The sequence below is a fragment of the Eretmochelys imbricata genome, chromosome 9 (genome assembly GCF_965152235.1).
Source record: "Eretmochelys imbricata isolate rEreImb1 chromosome 9, rEreImb1.hap1, whole genome shotgun sequence".
NCBI lineage: Eukaryota > Metazoa > Chordata > Testudines > Cheloniidae > Eretmochelys > Eretmochelys imbricata.
Window position 1 is genome coordinate 31,488,608 of NC_135580.1, and position 17,130 is coordinate 31,505,737.

Consider the following 17,130-nt stretch of genomic DNA (forward strand, 5'->3'; position numbering starts at 1 on the left):
ATTAATAGCAAGCGTAGCTGTTCCCATGTATGCCAAAAATATCCTTTATAAACCAACTTAATAGACACCTGTGTTGACTTGGGTAGGGCCAAGATTGTGCTAGATTGAGCATTTGCTACCATGTCACCTCAGGCCATGAAATACAGGAAAGAGAGAAGCAGATTTGACTTAGATCAAATACTAAGAAATTCCCAGAAGTTCATCAGCTTAGGTTTCCTGTCACCGTATTTTTTAATGAAGATCATCAATGTGTTGGGAATCAGGACATGAATATGTCATCTGCACTTATGGCAGTGTTTTTTACTTCATCAAAAAAGTATTTGTGTGCAGTTCTCAAGGCAATATCTATCTATCTATCTATCTATCTATCCCTCCACTTATACTTACATGGCTATCAGAGAGCAAAATTTCAATCCTGAAATATGCTAAGTTCTTCAAGCAAAAGTAGTTTGACTTTTGCATACTCACTATAAAGTATTTGGGGATGTACCTTGATTATTTATCATCCTACATAAAACTCAGCTCTATCTATTCTTAAATGTCTTCCAAAAGCAACACAGTGTAGCATCTAATACCATGTTTTACTTCTAAGTATAAGATAAAACTATGGCGTCACAGATTTACTGTGATAACTGTTGGCAAATGACTTTTTAAAGGAGATCATTCTACATTCTAAAAAGCATTCTCACTGTAGTATAATTTAAAATATCATCTCCCAGGTATCCAAGTACTGATAAGTTATTTTAGTAGGTCCATGCATCATCCTGATTACTACTTACATGCACATATGGTTTTCTGAGTAACAGCCGTGTTAGTCTGTATTCGCAAAAAGAAAAGGAGTACTTGTGGCACCTTAGAGACTAACCAATTTATTTGAGCATAAGCTTTCGTGAGCTACAGCTCACTTCATCGGATGCATACTGTGGACTTTCCACAGTATGCGTCCGATGAAGTGAGCTGTAGCTCACGAAAGCTTATGCTCAAATAAATTGGTTAGTCTCTAAGGTGCCACAAGTACTCCTTTTCTTTATATGGTCTTCTGTAAGCAGCTCACAATTAATCCCGTGTCCTGCCATCCAGCAGAAGGACTCTGTAGAATGAGGGAAAAAGAAGTACACGCTATAAAAATAGATATATAAATCTCACATTAACTCCAGTTCAAATTATTGCAAATTCTGATTCAAAATAATCATATAGAATATCTTTGAGTCCTTAACCCAGGTCAATATGAAATCCAAGCCATTGTAGTTTACAACTCCAGAACTCCTAGCTGAGAGACTGCTAGAATCTATCCTAGGCTAGACAACAATCTGGTCATCTACACTTTTAAGTCTTATCTTTTCTTCTTCTCATATTTTGAGAGAGCTTGTTGGTGTGGTGATTTAATGGCTGTAATGTTTGTTTTGATTCTTCTCTATCCTTTTATTCATTTTGTTTGAAGAGGTGCTTAGAGAGATTTCTCTGTGCAGGCCTGGATTCTTGATTCCTTACATTGGTTTTATCTGGGTTTACTTGTCCTTTAAAGCTGGTGGCAGAATCCTCCAGGACCAACATTAGTTGTTCTCAGGGGGCCTTCCTGTGTGACAGAGGGCACAGTTATTTCATAAATTCAAAGGCCAAAAGGGACGACTGTGGGCATCTAGTGTGCTTTCTGGTATAACACAGGCCCTAGAACTTCTCCAGAATATTTCTTAGAGCAGGTCTTTTAGAAAAACATACAATCTTGATTTAAAAATTCCCAGTGATGGAGAATCCACCACAACCCTTGGTAAGTTGTTCTAGTGGTTAATTACCCTCACTGTTAAAAATGTATGTCTTATTTCCAGGAAGAATTTATCTAGCTTCAACTTCCAGCCATTGGATCATGCTGTACCTTTCTCTGACAGATTGCAGAGCTCATTATTAAATACTTATTCACCATGTACATACTGATAGATTGTGATTAAATAACTCCTTAACCTTCTCTTTGTTAAAATAAATAGATTATGCTTCTTGTGTCTATGGCTGTATGGCATGTTTTCGAATCCTTTAATCATTCTTGTGGCTATTCTCAGAACCCCCTCCAATTTATCAGCATCCTTCCTGAATAGCGGACACCAGGACTAGTCAGAAGTGCCAGCTTGAGATTCCCCTGTTTATACATCCTAATACACCAGAATATTACATAGTAGAATATTTCAACAGTCACCAATCCCTTAGATCATTGTTTTTTACACAGTAGTCTTGTCTGCTTGGAGCTCTTTGTTAAAATGTCTCACCACTGAGCTAGTGCTGGTGCCCCTCCCCCGGGTGGAAACAACAGCCGTTGGCAGTTTCACTAAGCGGAAGGTTAGATGGCATAGTGGTTAATAATGTTGGCAGGCAATCTGCAATGGTGAAAGATTGTAACGACAATGTCATTGTAAACCCAGCCTGTGAGACTCTTCCCTAAGGAAATTCCAGACTTTTCTAGTGTATGGTCAAGTCCGGGGGAAACAGGGGTGAGAGGGGGCACTTGAAAAAGGCAAAACCGAGCCTAGCCCTGAATGTTCAATACCAAGTATAGATGGTGGCTTCTTGCTTGCTAAGTGGAAACGGGACAGCAAGAGAGAACACACTGCCCCATCCAAAAACTATCATATATCTTCCAATGCAGCAGCATTTTCATTAGTTCCCAGTAAGATTCCTTTCCTTTCCTTTGTTTCCACTCCTCATTTATAAGTTGCTTTATTAGGGGAGGCCAAAGTGGTGTATGGGAACTTTGCTTTAGAACAACATTCCTATGTGGAACTCAGGATCAACTAGAAATACAGGTGCACATGGGTTAAAATCCACACCTCATCATGCAGCCCTCAGCATCAACTACTACAGCTCTTTGATTTCATGCCCAGAATAAGGGAATCTTTCTAGAAACCCACTGATACCCAATGAAGGAACTGAACAGACATTCAGTGCTCATTTCCTCTCTGGTTTTCTATCTCATGTAGGCTCTCTTTTTGCAGTCTCACAGCCAATCATTACAGGGTCTCTCCTCTGTTGTTGGTACCAAAGAAGCCCTATCGGTATTGGATCTGGAGTTTAATAAACTTTGAGGGAGAAGCGGTGGAGTCAGTGTGGCAGTTTGTGATTTAGGAAAGAAATCCATCCAGGTCACTAAGGGCTTGTCACTTAAAATGCTACAGCAGCACAGCTCCAACACTTCAGCTGCACCACTTCAGTGTAGACACTTCCTATGCCTGTGGCAAGGGTTCTCCTGTTGGCCTAATTATCCACCTCCCCAAAAGACAGTACCTAGGTTGACAGGAGAATTCTTCCATCAACCTAGTGCTGTCTACACAGGGACTTAGGTTAGCTTAACTGCATTGCTCAGGGATGTGAATTATTCACACCCGTGAGCAACATAGCTGTAAAGTTGACCTAATTTTCTAGTGCTGTCTACATGAGGACTTAAATTGGCTTAACTACGTTGCTCAGGGATGTGAATTATTTGCACCCCTGAGCAGTGTAGCTGGGTTAACCCAGTTTTCTAGCATAGACCAACCCTTGAACACTGTTGGAATTTTCCTCTCCCCTCACTATTCAGGGATTGCTGGGAAATGCTGTTCCATGGCATTCAATCAATAGCCTTGGTTCAGGGACAGGGCATGTTGCAAAAAGGGTCTATCTAAACTCTGCCTTCTCTTCAGATGTGGAAGAAACATTGAAAGAGCTGGATAGGCTAAGAAGTCTCTCCCAGAAGAAGGGGCAAGCGATTCATTATTCTGTTGATTTCTTCATTATTTTCATGCATTTTAGGTTATGTCTACACTAGCACTTTTGTCTGTATAACTTATGTCGCTCAGGGCTGTGAAAAAACACACCCCTGAGCGACATACATTACACTGACAGAAGTGCTGGTGTGCACAGCGCTATGTCGGCAGGAGATGCTCTCCCACCGACCTAGCTACCACCACACATTAGGGGTGGTTTAATTATGTCTACGGGAGACCTCTCTCCCGTCAGCATAGAGCGGCTACATTGGTACAGCTGTGCCACTGTAAGCTCTCCAGTATAGATATGGTCTTCATTTCATTTGACTAGACTTGGAGTCAGATCCCTCTAGAGAGGGGCTCTGATAACTTCCAGAAGGCTGGGGGAGGAAGATACTTGAAAAGGAAAAAAAAATTGTTTGTTTTCTTGAAAATAACTTCATTGGTGTGGATCTTTGTTTGGTTTGGCCTACCACACCTATATGAACTTTGCTGTTGGATTCTTGGTTACTGTTTACTTTTCCTATTACTATTTCCCAGTTTCTGCATTTAAGACCTTGCCAATAACTTAATATTGGAAGTGGCAAATGCTTGTTTTCACAGATATGGGAGACGGAATCATTTTCTATGGAATAGGGCATCCAGAATAGTACTTCAAAGCTGCTGTGTTAATCTGGATCATGGTGCATAAAACCCTATAGGAGAACTGAACATCATAATTGGGACTCTAAACTAATATTAGATTCCAAACACTCCCGTTGCTAACACCTGTTGAAAAATCCTTTTAGCAGTGGTTTCGGTTCTACCAATATTCTGTACATAAGGTCCAAAATTCTAGAAAGAGAAAAAAATCACCCACACAAAGCAAACGTTAGTTTGTGAATCTTCAGTGGTAGCTTTAGTGTAAAAGCATTCCCTTTTCTGAAATGTCAGATGTAAACCTGAAACCCTGGGGGCACTTCTAAACTTCAGGATTCCTATGCTATGAAGATTTAGTCAATTGCACAATTATGTACCAGAATGTACCAGTGAAGCAAATGCAGTGAGATACTGCATAATTTTCCAAACATACAAATCATTAGGAAGCTTTATATTAAACTTTTGGTTGAAAGGGAAACCTCTGTTTGTTTCATGAAAACAGTGAATATGAATAGTAATACAGAGCATATGCACAATACTTTTCACCCATAGGACTCAAAGCACCTTACAAAGATGGGTCAGCATTATTATGCTCTGTTTACAGATAGGGAAACAGAAACACAAAGTGACTTGCCCAACATCAGTTTCCTTCTGACCCAAATAGAATGAGTTATTTCATCAGTAATCTCAAAATATAAATACAAGTTTTTAGGAAAAAAATGTTAAAATTAATGTCACTAAAGTTCTTTATAAACATCAAAGAATTAAGCCTCACAATCTATTTGGGAGATGGGTAAGTATTAACAATGACTTGTTCATGGATAGGTAAATTGGGGTTCAGATCACACAGAAGGTCCATGGGAGAGCCAGGGATCATCCTGAGTCTCCTTACCTCCAATTCTGTGTTTTAGTCACAAGACTATTTCCCTGATATTAGGGGTAATCAAAGGTATAGTTTTAGTTTGTGTGGCTGAAATGTGGCAGGGAGGGAGTGGTTGTTTCTAGTTCATGTAAAGCATGACTCTTAAAGTTATTGCTGGATTTAGGGAACTGGTGTACTTAAATGTATCCCTTTTCTAATGTATTTCATTCAATTAATGGGCAAACTGTCATGTTATATTGTTTAGATGTTAAAACATGCTTATCAAAACTCGTTCCCTTCCATTTAGCTCATTAGCTATTCTAAAATTATGAGAATAACAGGCTTACTTTGCTCTGTATGTTTCCTTCTAGTGACAGTTCTGGCTATTTTCCACGAGCTGCATGTGGATACAGATCTGTATACCCTCCTTTTTGGAGAGAGTGTCCTAAATGATGCTGTGGCTATAGTTCTCACATAGTAAGTACAAACATCTGTATTCCTTAAACAATGAAATAACTCTGAATTGTCTTGGTAAATAGCTCTCTCCAGAGGAATATCAATGGAGAGTTTAAAGATTGCATTAAAGACGTAAACTTCTGGAAATGTAATTGGTGCATTAAGTACTCAATTTCCAACGTTAATGGGATATGTGTGTCTGAACTGCCATTTTTGGTTGTGAATACTTAGCCCAGAAAGCAATAAATGTTTTAAATGTGTATATTAAATCTGATTAATGTTCTACTCTAAACAATGTGTCTGAATGGAGTTGTGCTACTAGATCCTGTAAACATGGAGGTTTGCCAGATTGGAGGCAGAAGTTCAGGACCAGAAGCTATCTCATACTCTTTTTTTCTGCAATCTATTGTTTTCCGAGGCAAAACCACAAAGCAGTGCAGCATAGTACTGCTTATCTCCCTGTGTCTATTAAAACCAGCAGGCTTTCAGCCAGTAAATGTAAGATAATATTGCATAGCACCTTTCATTCCCAAGGATCTTAAAGCACTTCACAAATGATGGGCTACATTTACCCTGGGTTTACGCTGCCATATAAACACAAATGCTAAGTACGTGATTAGAAGGTTCCCAAGTTGGCTTCAACTGCCATGTCTGTCACAGCCTATCATTCTTTGGACCATTGCTAAAAAATTAAAACAACCACCCCACTGCACACTCAGAATGTGCTCTTCAAAGTTTCGTAACTTTGCCAAATCAAACCTGATTTTCATCAGCATGCCAAAAGATACTTCTCCTCAGTGAAGACTATTTTCCTGCTAAATTTCTTCCTTGGACACTACAGCTGTTCAAAGACAGATTACAAGATTTTTTTTTATATATTGTGAAACATTTTTTCCCCTCTCTCTTTATATTCAATAACAATTTAACTTATTTTTTTCCTGAAACTATCCAGAAATATTTAACTAGGCAGTTACCAAGTCTGGAAAATTTACAATCATATAGATCAGGGGTGGGCAAACTACGGCCCGGGGGCCATCCAGACGTTTTAATCCGGCCCTTGAGCTTCTGCCAGGAAGTAGGGTCCGGGGCTTGCCCCGTTCTGGTGCTCCAGCTGGGGAGCAGTGTCAGGGTCTTGCCCACTCCATATGGCTCTCGGAAGCAGTGGCATTTCCCTCCTACAGCTCCTACTCGTAGGGGCAGCCAGGAAGCTCTGCATGCTGCCCCCACCCCAAGTGCTGCCCCCGCAGCTCCTATTGGCTGGGAACCACAGCCAATGGGAGCTGCAGGGTTGGCGCCTGTGGACAGGGAGTGCGCAGAGCCACCTGGCTGCACCTCCCAGTAGGAGCCAGCGGGGGGATATGCCACTGTTCCTGGGAGCTGCTTGAGGTAAGCGCTGCCTGGAACCTGCCCCTCTAACCCCTTTCCGTGCCCCAGCCCTGATCCCCCTCCCACCCTCTGAACCCCTCAGTCCAAGCCCGGAGCACCCTCCTGAACCCCCAACTCCTCATCCCAAACCCCACCCCAGAACCCAATCCCCATTTCATGAGCATTCATGACCTGCCATACAGTCTCCATACCCATATGTGGCCCTCGGGCCAAAAAGTTTGCCCACCCCGATATAGATAAAAGATTTGAAACATAAGCAACTGAAAATAGGGGGCTAGTACAGAAATATTCCAGCAACCTTAGATATTACTCTCACTACATGCTCTAGTTATATTAAAATATGAAAATAACTGACAAGTGAGTGAACAAGGCCCTGGTTCAGGAAAGCAATCCTATTCTGGAATGCAATTAAGCACGTATTTAACTTCTGTTGACGTCAATATAAGTTATGTGCATGCTTAAAGTCAAGCCTGGATAAAACTAATTAAGTCTTTCTTGAGTCTGGGCTATAATGCAGCCACCTCTGGGATGGAACACAGCAACTGTCTGATAACGCACAGCAATACTACTCAGAAGTGCTTAAAGGATAAGGCATGTAGAAGAATTTCATATCCTGTTTAAGTTGTAAAGTGAGTTTTGGTAGATAGTATGTAATGAACCAAACTGGGGATTTTTCTCCTTTGTTATGACAGCTTGTTTTCACAGCCAGTACATAATTCTTGCAAGATATGTAAGATTAGTGTTAATACTCCTATTTAATTGTTCATTATCTAAATACCAGTCCTCTTACATTCACCTACACTTAAGCTCTGCTTTTGTTTTCAGAGCAAGAACAACATTTCCATCTACTGTCAAGGGTGTGAGCACACAATCTGATGATTAAGTGTAGCACAGATGTCACATTCAGTTAAGGTAGTCAGAACGTGTAACTTAACAGAGTATCTATTGTACCAGAAAACAAAATGGACAGAGGGAAATTTAAATCAGAGACTAGAAAAACTGAAAGAATTGTCACAAAATAAAAGCACACAGTTAAAACAGGAATCTACTGTACTAACCAAACTTATAAGAAATACTCAGATGGTAAAGTCTGGGTTTCTTTCTTTGATTCTGTTTTATTTGAACTGAGCTAGTGCAGGATTTCCTAGTGAATAGCCATATAACCCTTAAACCTAGAAGCAACTCAAACAAACAAACAAACAAAAAAAGCCAGAATCTGTAAAGTATCATTTGTTTTCAGCAGTTGGACTGCCAAATCACATATACTTCTTCAACGGTCAAACTCTGAGGAACCACTAAATACAACACAAACCTCAAAAGCACAGCAATATTGTATAGTCCACAAGTCAGGAGTTTCTAACACCTCCTCTTTTCCCTGTACACAAATACAGGTCATAGGATTTAGTCCATATATCTGCAAGTGGAGACTGAAGATAGATAGGAGTATGACAGGTTTCAGAGTAGCAGCTGTGTTAGTCTGTATCCGCAAAAAGAAACAGAGTACTTGTGGCACCTTATTTAAATTTAAATAAATTTGTTAGTCTCTAAGATGCCACAAGTACTCCGTTTCTTTTTGCAGATAGGAGTATGCTTGCCATAAACACTGTTTTTTCTTCAGAGCTTTCTCATCTGTTTTTCTCTGTTTCTGACAGATTGTAACCCTAGTCTCTGCAGTAGGATCTGTTTACACTAGCAAGCTAATATATTTTTCTGTATATTTTCAGTAGTGAAATTTGCATCAGACAGTAAAGGAAATTCCTACACTTCTATAGATGACGTTGAAAAGAATCTGGGAGATGTTTAATTTCTAGCCTAAATAATGAGTTGTTGTACCAGTTGTGTAAACCTCAACCCTACCATGATCTTCTTTCCTGCGGGCTTTTAAGTAAAGATGTACTGCTGATAACATCAACTTCAGTGAGTTAGCACCCCAGTAAATCAAACAGCTTCCTTCTAGTTGCATGCAGAAGTATTGTGTTCTAGTGTTAAGAAAGTGCAGCAACTTTCATCCCATGGCACAGACACCATTTTATTTTTACTTTTTGAAAGTGTTACTCAATGTTTTTGCGATGTGGTGCAGTGACAATGATGTATAATGTATAATTAGACTGGCAGCAGAATATTTAAAAATGTGAAGCTCTATACACAGAAAGGATCCGTAGTAATAGTATAATGCGATGCTTGTTCATATATTATTTAATGAGTAAAGAGAAGAGAGAATAAAAGAGGGGCTGCAAAATGGGTTTCATCAGACAGCTGAAGAAACCCTAAATGTCTGCAAGCCTGACTCATTTTAAATGCTAAGGGGGATCTTACATTTATGCATACTGCCTCTTACCCCAGAGGATCCCAAAGTGCTTAAAAATGATTTGCCTGACTCTTGGCAGGTTCAATGTGGGTTGGGAGGAGAGAGGGAAGGTTCAGCGTTCCTCCAGCTCCACTTCACCTACTTATGGACAGACAAACATGACATGGCTGCTTGTCCTTCCTGAATGGAAGGGACTGCCTACTGCACACTAATAGGAGTCATGTTGGGACAGGTTTGCTCCCCCTATATTTCTCCTCTTTTACGCATCAGTCAGTGAGAGGAGGACAGTACTCAGATGAGCTCACACGAGACCTTTTGTACCCATTTAGTAAGTGACGCTACTCAGTGTGCTACCACATGAAGGATTCCACCTGTCTTTAAATAACATAGGCCCGATACCTCCAGATACCATCCGCATGAGCACTTCAGCTCCCCCACCATCAGAAGCAGCTTTCCAGTGTGGGGTTGCCAGGTGTCAACTTTTCAACTGGAAAATCTGATCAAAAAGGGACCTTGGCAGCTCCAATCAGCACCACTGACCAGGCCGTTAAAAGTCCAGTTGGTGGCACAGCAGGACTGGCTCCACACGGCTCCCGGGAAGTGACTGGCATTTCCCTCTGATTCCTAGGTAGAGGGGCAGCCATGGGGTCTTTGTGCAGGAACCACGGCCAATTGGAGTTGTGGGGGTGGCGCCTGTGGGCAGAAGCAGGGCACAGAGCCTCCTGGCTGCCCCTCTGCCTCGGAGCTGGAGATACATGTCACCACTTCCTGGGAGCTGCCTGAGGTCAGAGTTGCCCAGAGCCCACACTCCAAACCCCCGCCCACGGCCAAACTCCCTCCCAGAGCCTGCAACCTCTTTTGCACCCAACCCCCCTGCACCAGCCCGGAGCCCCCTCCTGTACCCCAAATTCTTCATTCCTGACCCCATCCCAAAGATCACCCCCCCCACCGGAGTCCTCACCCCCTCTCACACCCCAACTGCCTACCCCAGCCCGGAACCCCCTCCCACACCCTGAACCCTGCATTTCTGGCCCACTCAAGCTGGCGCCTCCAGCCCAGAGCCTGTAGACCCTCCCACATCCCTGCCCCAGCCCTGAGCCCCCTCCCACACTCCAAACCCCTTGGCCCCAGGTCAGAGTCCCCTCCAGCATCCCAAATCCCTCAGCCATGGCCCCTCCCCAGAGCCTGCCCCCCCCCAGCCAGAGCTCTTATCCCTTCCCACACCCCAACTCCCTGCCCCAGCCTGATGAAAATGAGCAAGTGAGCGAAGGTGGGAGAGAGCAAGTGACGGAGGAAGAGGGGATGGAGTGAGCAGGGGTGAGGCCTCAGAAAAGGGGTGTGGAGGGGGCAGGGACTTGAGGAAGGGGCAGGGTAAGGGTGTTCGGTTTTCTGCAATTAGAACACTGGCAACCCTATGGGCCAGTGGCCCTTAAAACCATATTTTAATCTATATAGTTTTATAGTTTCCTTGGTAATGAATGCTATACAGTTACTCCCCACTTAACGTCCTCTCGCTTAACATTGTTTCGATTTTACGTCCCCGCTCCATTACAGAACATGCTCCGTTTAAAGTTGTGCAATGCTCCACTATAACATTGTTTAGCTGCCTGCTTTGTCCACAGCTGGCAGCCCCCCTATCAACTCCCCTACGCACCCCCTCCACCCAGTGCCTCTTGCCCTCTGGCAGATCTCGCGGATCAGCACCTTCCCCCTTCTCCCCCCGCCTCCTGCCCGCAGCAATCAGCTGGCTTGTGGCATTCAGGAGGCGGGGGTAGGGGGAGGAGTGAGGATGTGGCGTGCAGAGTAAAGGGGGAGGGAGGAGAAGAGATGGTTTAAGGGTGGGGGCTTGGGGGAAAGGGTGGAGTGGGCGGCCCGAGGGTTGAGCCCCCCACACCGGTGCACCTCCCAACTATAATACTGTACTGTATGCACAGTGTGTTTGTAAACACATAGCAGATGCACACTACCCTCCCCCCCGCCCTTTTTTTTTTTTTTGCCAGAGAGGGTGGGCCTGCGCAAATATATAACATTCCATTGTTGTTTGTTTTATCTGAAAATTCTGCCCTGGTAAGAAAGTAATGGAACCTGTTCATTTTTCTGCAGTAACATAATGAACTTTCATGGGTTTCTTTATGAAGTTGTACATTTCCAAGTAGCTTGTAATGATGAAGAAATCTCATTTTCAAAGCCTCTGAAAACCTCTGAAAAAAAGAGCTCTTGTCTTACATTACATGGATTCCAAGTCCATTTTTCAAGATTTGACTGCAGGATTTGACATTATTTCTAGCCTGTGGGTAATAAATGAGCTGTCCTCATATACTAGACTCCTTTTAATAGTTTAAAAGAGACTGAAATTTATGGGCAATAATTTGCAGATTGTGATTCTTCTCATTTTGCTTGGGTCTTCTCTCATCAGGTCAAAAATGATAGAGTTTATCCATTACCACATGGTAACCCCAAAAAGGAGAAATTTCAACCACTTAGTATAGGCCAGTAGCAGGGGCTCACAGTGTTGAGGGTCTATGCTATGGAGAAAGGGGGCGGCAAATTTGCACAGCTTTATTTGTGATTAAAGGGATGACTTACCCAAAATATAGGCAGACTTCCTTTAAACAGGGGGATTGTTTTTTTGTTGAAGTTTTAGTTTCATGGTTCCCTCTGAGTCCTTCAAAGTGATACAAATTCATCCAGTGAGCATGTTCCTCCTAGTGTAGTAATACTGTGTACAAGTAGATGCCATGCTCAAGCCATTTATTCTTGCCATGAGTTCACTGGAATCTTGTATGGGATTTTCTAAAATCCCACAGGGAAAATAATGAAGCACTGTTACTCAAAGTGTGGATCAGCTTCCAACAGGAAATGACAGTACAGTCAGTGTTCAGTTTGTGTTGTATAGGCATAATCTATGGCAATGGGTCTCAAGAGGTGGACCATGGAACTGCTCTGGGTAGTCCACAGAGCTACATCTAGCACAGTGGTGTAACTTACTAGTAGATGCAATGATGATACTTCCTGATAGTTTTAGGCCAGTCCAGGACAATCTTAGGAATAATAAAAACTATTTTGACCAACTAGACTTAACACAGAAAACAAAAGAAATAAGGACCTTAGACTCTGCATGACTACTTCAAGTATTTTGGGGTTGACTATTTCTCTGGCATAAATTCTACCACAATTATATCCATGGACATCTCTTAAGTGAGAGGGGAAGCAAACACAGGAAACCAAAATGAAAAAGTGCAGTTGAAGGCTAAAGAAATTCTGATAGCAAACAGAAAGGCAAACTGGAAAATCACCTGAAGAGACTAGAGAAAGGGAGTCAAGCAATAAGGGGATATTCAGTTCTAAGATATGTAAAGTCCATTTGGCCTGCATTGTGTGTGAGAGAATAAATAGAAATGCTCAATTTACCTCCTCTGTGGGCTTGATCCATTGGCTACTGAAGTCAGTGGAAGTCGTTCCATAGGTGTAGGATCAGGGTCTTAACTAGAACTGAGTGAAAATTCTCCAACACAATAGTTTTCCTGGAAGCCCCAGTGTGGTGAATGTTCTGAGCCTGATGAGTCATTTGAGGTAATTACCTGTGAGTCCTAAGAGTTCAGCCAGTCCACAAGCAAGAGTCTAACCAGGTGACCCAAAGGAAAGCATATAGGTTCCTAAAGTAAGTTGCAACTCCAGTCTGCTCAGCATTGCTACCTTGTTGGGGATGCTCCCTGCTACCGTCTTCTGACAGACTGTGCCTCTTTCTCCTGCTGCTCCTGCTGAAGCCATGGCTGACCACCTGGCTGTCCTAACACCCAGCTGGGCCAGAAGCTTTAGACCTGGATCTCCCCGGGCTTCCAGGTGCCTAGTTCCCCTTTAGCTCCTGGCAGACTAAAAGGGAGCTGGGAGCACTGGCTCCCAATCACCCCTTTTGGGATGAACAGTTTTGATTTTTCTAAATGATTTTTTATCCCGTTTCATGGAAAATTTGGAAATGTTTGGTTTTCGATCCAAACAGAACAAAAAACAAATTTCAAAATTCCAAAATTCTCTGCAAAATGAAATCACCATTGGCCACACAGCTCTGTTCTTAACCATTCATTACTGTTCATACCTCTGTTATGTCACCTTATTATTCTCCTGTTGAAACAAAACAGTCCCAGTCTTCTCATTCTATTCTACATGAAAGTTTTTCCAGTTTTTAAATTTTTTTCCTGTTTCCTTTGGCCCTCTTCTATTCCTGCTGGTTCTTTTTTGAGAGCAGGTTATTAGACCTGAACTCAGTATTCCAGGGAAGGCCATACCATTAATTTCGATAATGTCATTATCATATGTATATTATTATTCACTAGCTCATTCTCAGAACATCCCAGCATTTTGTTTGACCTTTTAATTGCCAGTGGAATTCCTCTGAAGTTCCTCACAGTCCTCACCAGTGTTGACTAACCTAAATAATTTTGTGTCATCTGTAGATGTTGTCCTCACTGTTCACCCCTTTCCAGATTATTAATAAATTTACTTAATAACACTGATCCAAGAGTAGATCCTTAGAACACCCCATAAATAACCTTTTTTTATTGTTGAAAATTGCCCATTTATTTCTTTTCTGTCTTAGCTATTTCTATAGTTACTGATATTTTTTGTTGTATCTGAAAACCTCTTTGTATACTTTCTCAGTCAGGCTTTATTTTTCATTATGATTCTTATGTACACCTGACAGAAGCTGGCAACCCTGTACAAAACTCTGAGAAGACAGCATGACTACCCTGATGTATTTACAATCCAAATTGGCTTTGGGATTTACAGGAAATAATGTCAACCTGGAAAGGCATGCTGGGTTCCTCCTTGAGACATACCTGAACTGATTTGAAACTCCTTTAATGATTAGTTTTAAATTCCCATTATCTTTTGTCAGGAGCTGTCCCTGATTTGGATCCTTTGCCCTTGAGTTTTTGGAGCATTATGCAGGGTGGATTTTGCCACAGAATTTAGTGCTCTGCTTTTTGCTTTGATTCCGGAGTCCACTGAATAGCTGGTTTTACAGTGACAAGACAGCTGCATGTTTTCATATTCTTCCTTAAACTGCAGTTATAGTCAGAAAAATGGCTATTAAAAATGACATTGTGGGGTTCTGAATTTACTCCCTTAACCACTTCTATATCCAGTGTGCTCATTTAAGAGTCAAAGGCTTTTCTAACAGCCAATACTGACAGCCTGGGATCTGAAAATCAAGCTGTTTCTTTTTGCTTCTTCTTGTCCATCGAGCACCAGTAATATGGATTCTGCAGTTGGAGCTTAGCTAACAGTTTTGTTGATGAAATGTGTGACTAACTCTTCCATAAGTTCGGTAGTGTTAATAGGGGTAAAACTTGTTCTTCTCTGGAAGTAAGTAAATGATTTGCAAAGACAGAGAGCAAGTGTGCTGAGTTAGAATATGCCACTTTTCATGGTGTGCTGAAGGTTCTGTTTCTTAACTGTACTCTAACTTATATCCAGTACCCATCTTTTACTATATTCCTGTATAGCGTTTGGCCCTACCATTAGTCCAGTCCCAGGGAAATAAACTGATGCTAAAGGGCCCTTATTTTTGTCCAGTCTTTGAAGTGAACAGCAGACTACAGGGAATACTTTTAACATTTTGTTTCCTTTGATGCAAATGTATTCAGTCAGCTTGCATCCAAAAGAAATAATAAAAATGAGTGTCTTTGCTTCTTATTCCTTGTCATTTGTAGTTCAAATAGAAGGCTGTTCGACCCATGCTATGACAATGAAGGATGCATGCCTCTGCTCAATTCCACCAATTGAGATTTGTAGGGAACTTCTTGCATTTCATTGCAAGCTTCACAAAAAATGATTGTTTCAATATTGACTCGTCACACTGGGGTTCCACGATTGGATGGTTAGGTAAAAAAAACTGATTGCTTCTTCAATTTCAACTGTACTTTCACCATTCATTCGCTCTGATTATGGTTGGCTCATGTTTAGGAATATCTTCACCTCTTCAGGCATTGCAATAAAAAAAAATAAAAAATATGCACCTAATTTGGGCTTCCAATATATATGTGCACAGACAAGAAATTATCTGTACAAAATAACCACATAGTTGCATAAATATACACAAGTGCAAAACACTGTCCATTGTCGTGTAGTTGGTCCCTATTTGTTTACAAATGTGTATTTTGTGAACACATTTACTTGTTTGAATGTCTGTGCACACACTTTGTGTGTACCATTTAGGTGCCTGGTTTTGAATATTTATCGTGTAGTGCCAAAATTTGCCTTTGAGTATAGGGTGACCAGATGTCCCGATTTTATAGGGAAAGTCCCGATATTTGGGGCTTTTTCTTATATAGGCACCTATTATTCACCACCCCCGTCCCGATTTTTCACACTTGCTATCTGGACACCCTACTTGAGTATGGGGTGATGGCTGCCATTGAAGTCACATGAAGTCAAACATATAGGATATGTACATAAGCAGAATTTACCCTATAGCATCCAGGTGCATTAGAAAAAGGATCTACTGAAGCTAGTTTCAATAGAGAAAGAGAAAATGATCAGAATAACGTACTGTTATTATTTAATATGTATAGTGTTACAGCAGACAGATGCTCCAGTCAGGCTTGGGGGCCATCATAATAACCATTGTACAAGACGATAAAAAGACATGATGTGTCTCAAGGCCTGTCAAGGAAGAGAGACCAGGGAAATGGGAGCAGAGGTGGTATCAGGCAAGGGAATGGGTGGTGGGAAAAGAGATGAGCAGGGATGAACAGAATTCCAGGATAGTGGTAGATGCCACTGGAAGCAAGACAGTGGGGTAAGGATTTGTTGGGATGAGAGGAGGGTGGGCGAGTGAAAATGAGGACTAAGGAGGTGGAATTGGTGGAAGCATTGACAGGGAAAGGTATGTGGAAAGGAGGAAAAAATGTTTGGGTTTTGCTAATTTCTTTTCATTATATAAATAACTTTATTTTGTTTTCCCATATAAAAGGTACTGGTGATTTCTTATTCCTGAGAGGATGAACGGGGAAGAAACACTTGTAAAAGGTGACAGAGGGAGTTAAAATTTAAGTTCTTAAAATCATGGGAGAAAATAAGGTTTTGGGTGGGGACTTGAGCCAAACATTTTATTTATTGAAACCCTTAGACAGCACTGAGCCCAGCCTATGCTTCTAATACCACGTAGCAGAAAGGGCACACACAGGGCAGTAAATCAGTTATTCAGTCAGTCAAATAACAGCATCACAATAAATTAATAAAGCAGGGAATTATTTGTACTGCAGGTTAATGAGCGAATCAATTAGGTGGATGAGGAATCCTTTCCCTCTTTGATTTCTGTAATGACATTATGATTATCCATCTACTCTGTTTACCTTTGAGGGAGTGTTTATCCCCATGACTGTTAGCCTGTAGATAATATTTTGACATTTTACATCAGTGACCATCTGGAATAGGCAATATGAGAATTGGGAGACTGAGCAAACTTGTTATAAATAGAAACTTCTAAAGGACTTTCTCCCTCTGTTAAATAGAGTCAAGCCCACTAATCAAGATGGGTGCTCGCTGCATTAGTAAAACTTCTGGAATTGTTTCTAAGCATGCCTTTACATAGGTGAATAACAGTTCTGTTTTAACCACAGAAAACAATTCAGAGGAATGTCAGCAATTCTTGCCCTAGTTAGGATTTCAGCATGAGATTTGAGACTATGAACAGGATGTTTCCAGGAGATAATTCCTATCATTCCAGTACATTTCATGCCGTTTTC

The 17,130-nt window shown here is 41.5% G+C and overlaps 1 protein-coding gene across 1 annotated transcript in view; it reads left to right on the forward strand.

Moving 5' to 3' along the window:
• The window catches only part of SLC9A9 (solute carrier family 9 member A9), a 320,114-nt gene that overhangs the window by 87,686 nt on the left and 215,298 nt on the right, over nucleotides 1-17,130 (forward strand). The window contains exon 6 of the mRNA XM_077826749.1: nucleotides 5,601-5,706. Coding sequence (XP_077682875.1) covers nucleotides 5,601-5,706 — 106 coding nt within the window. The remainder of the gene's footprint in view (nucleotides 1-5,600; nucleotides 5,707-17,130) is intronic.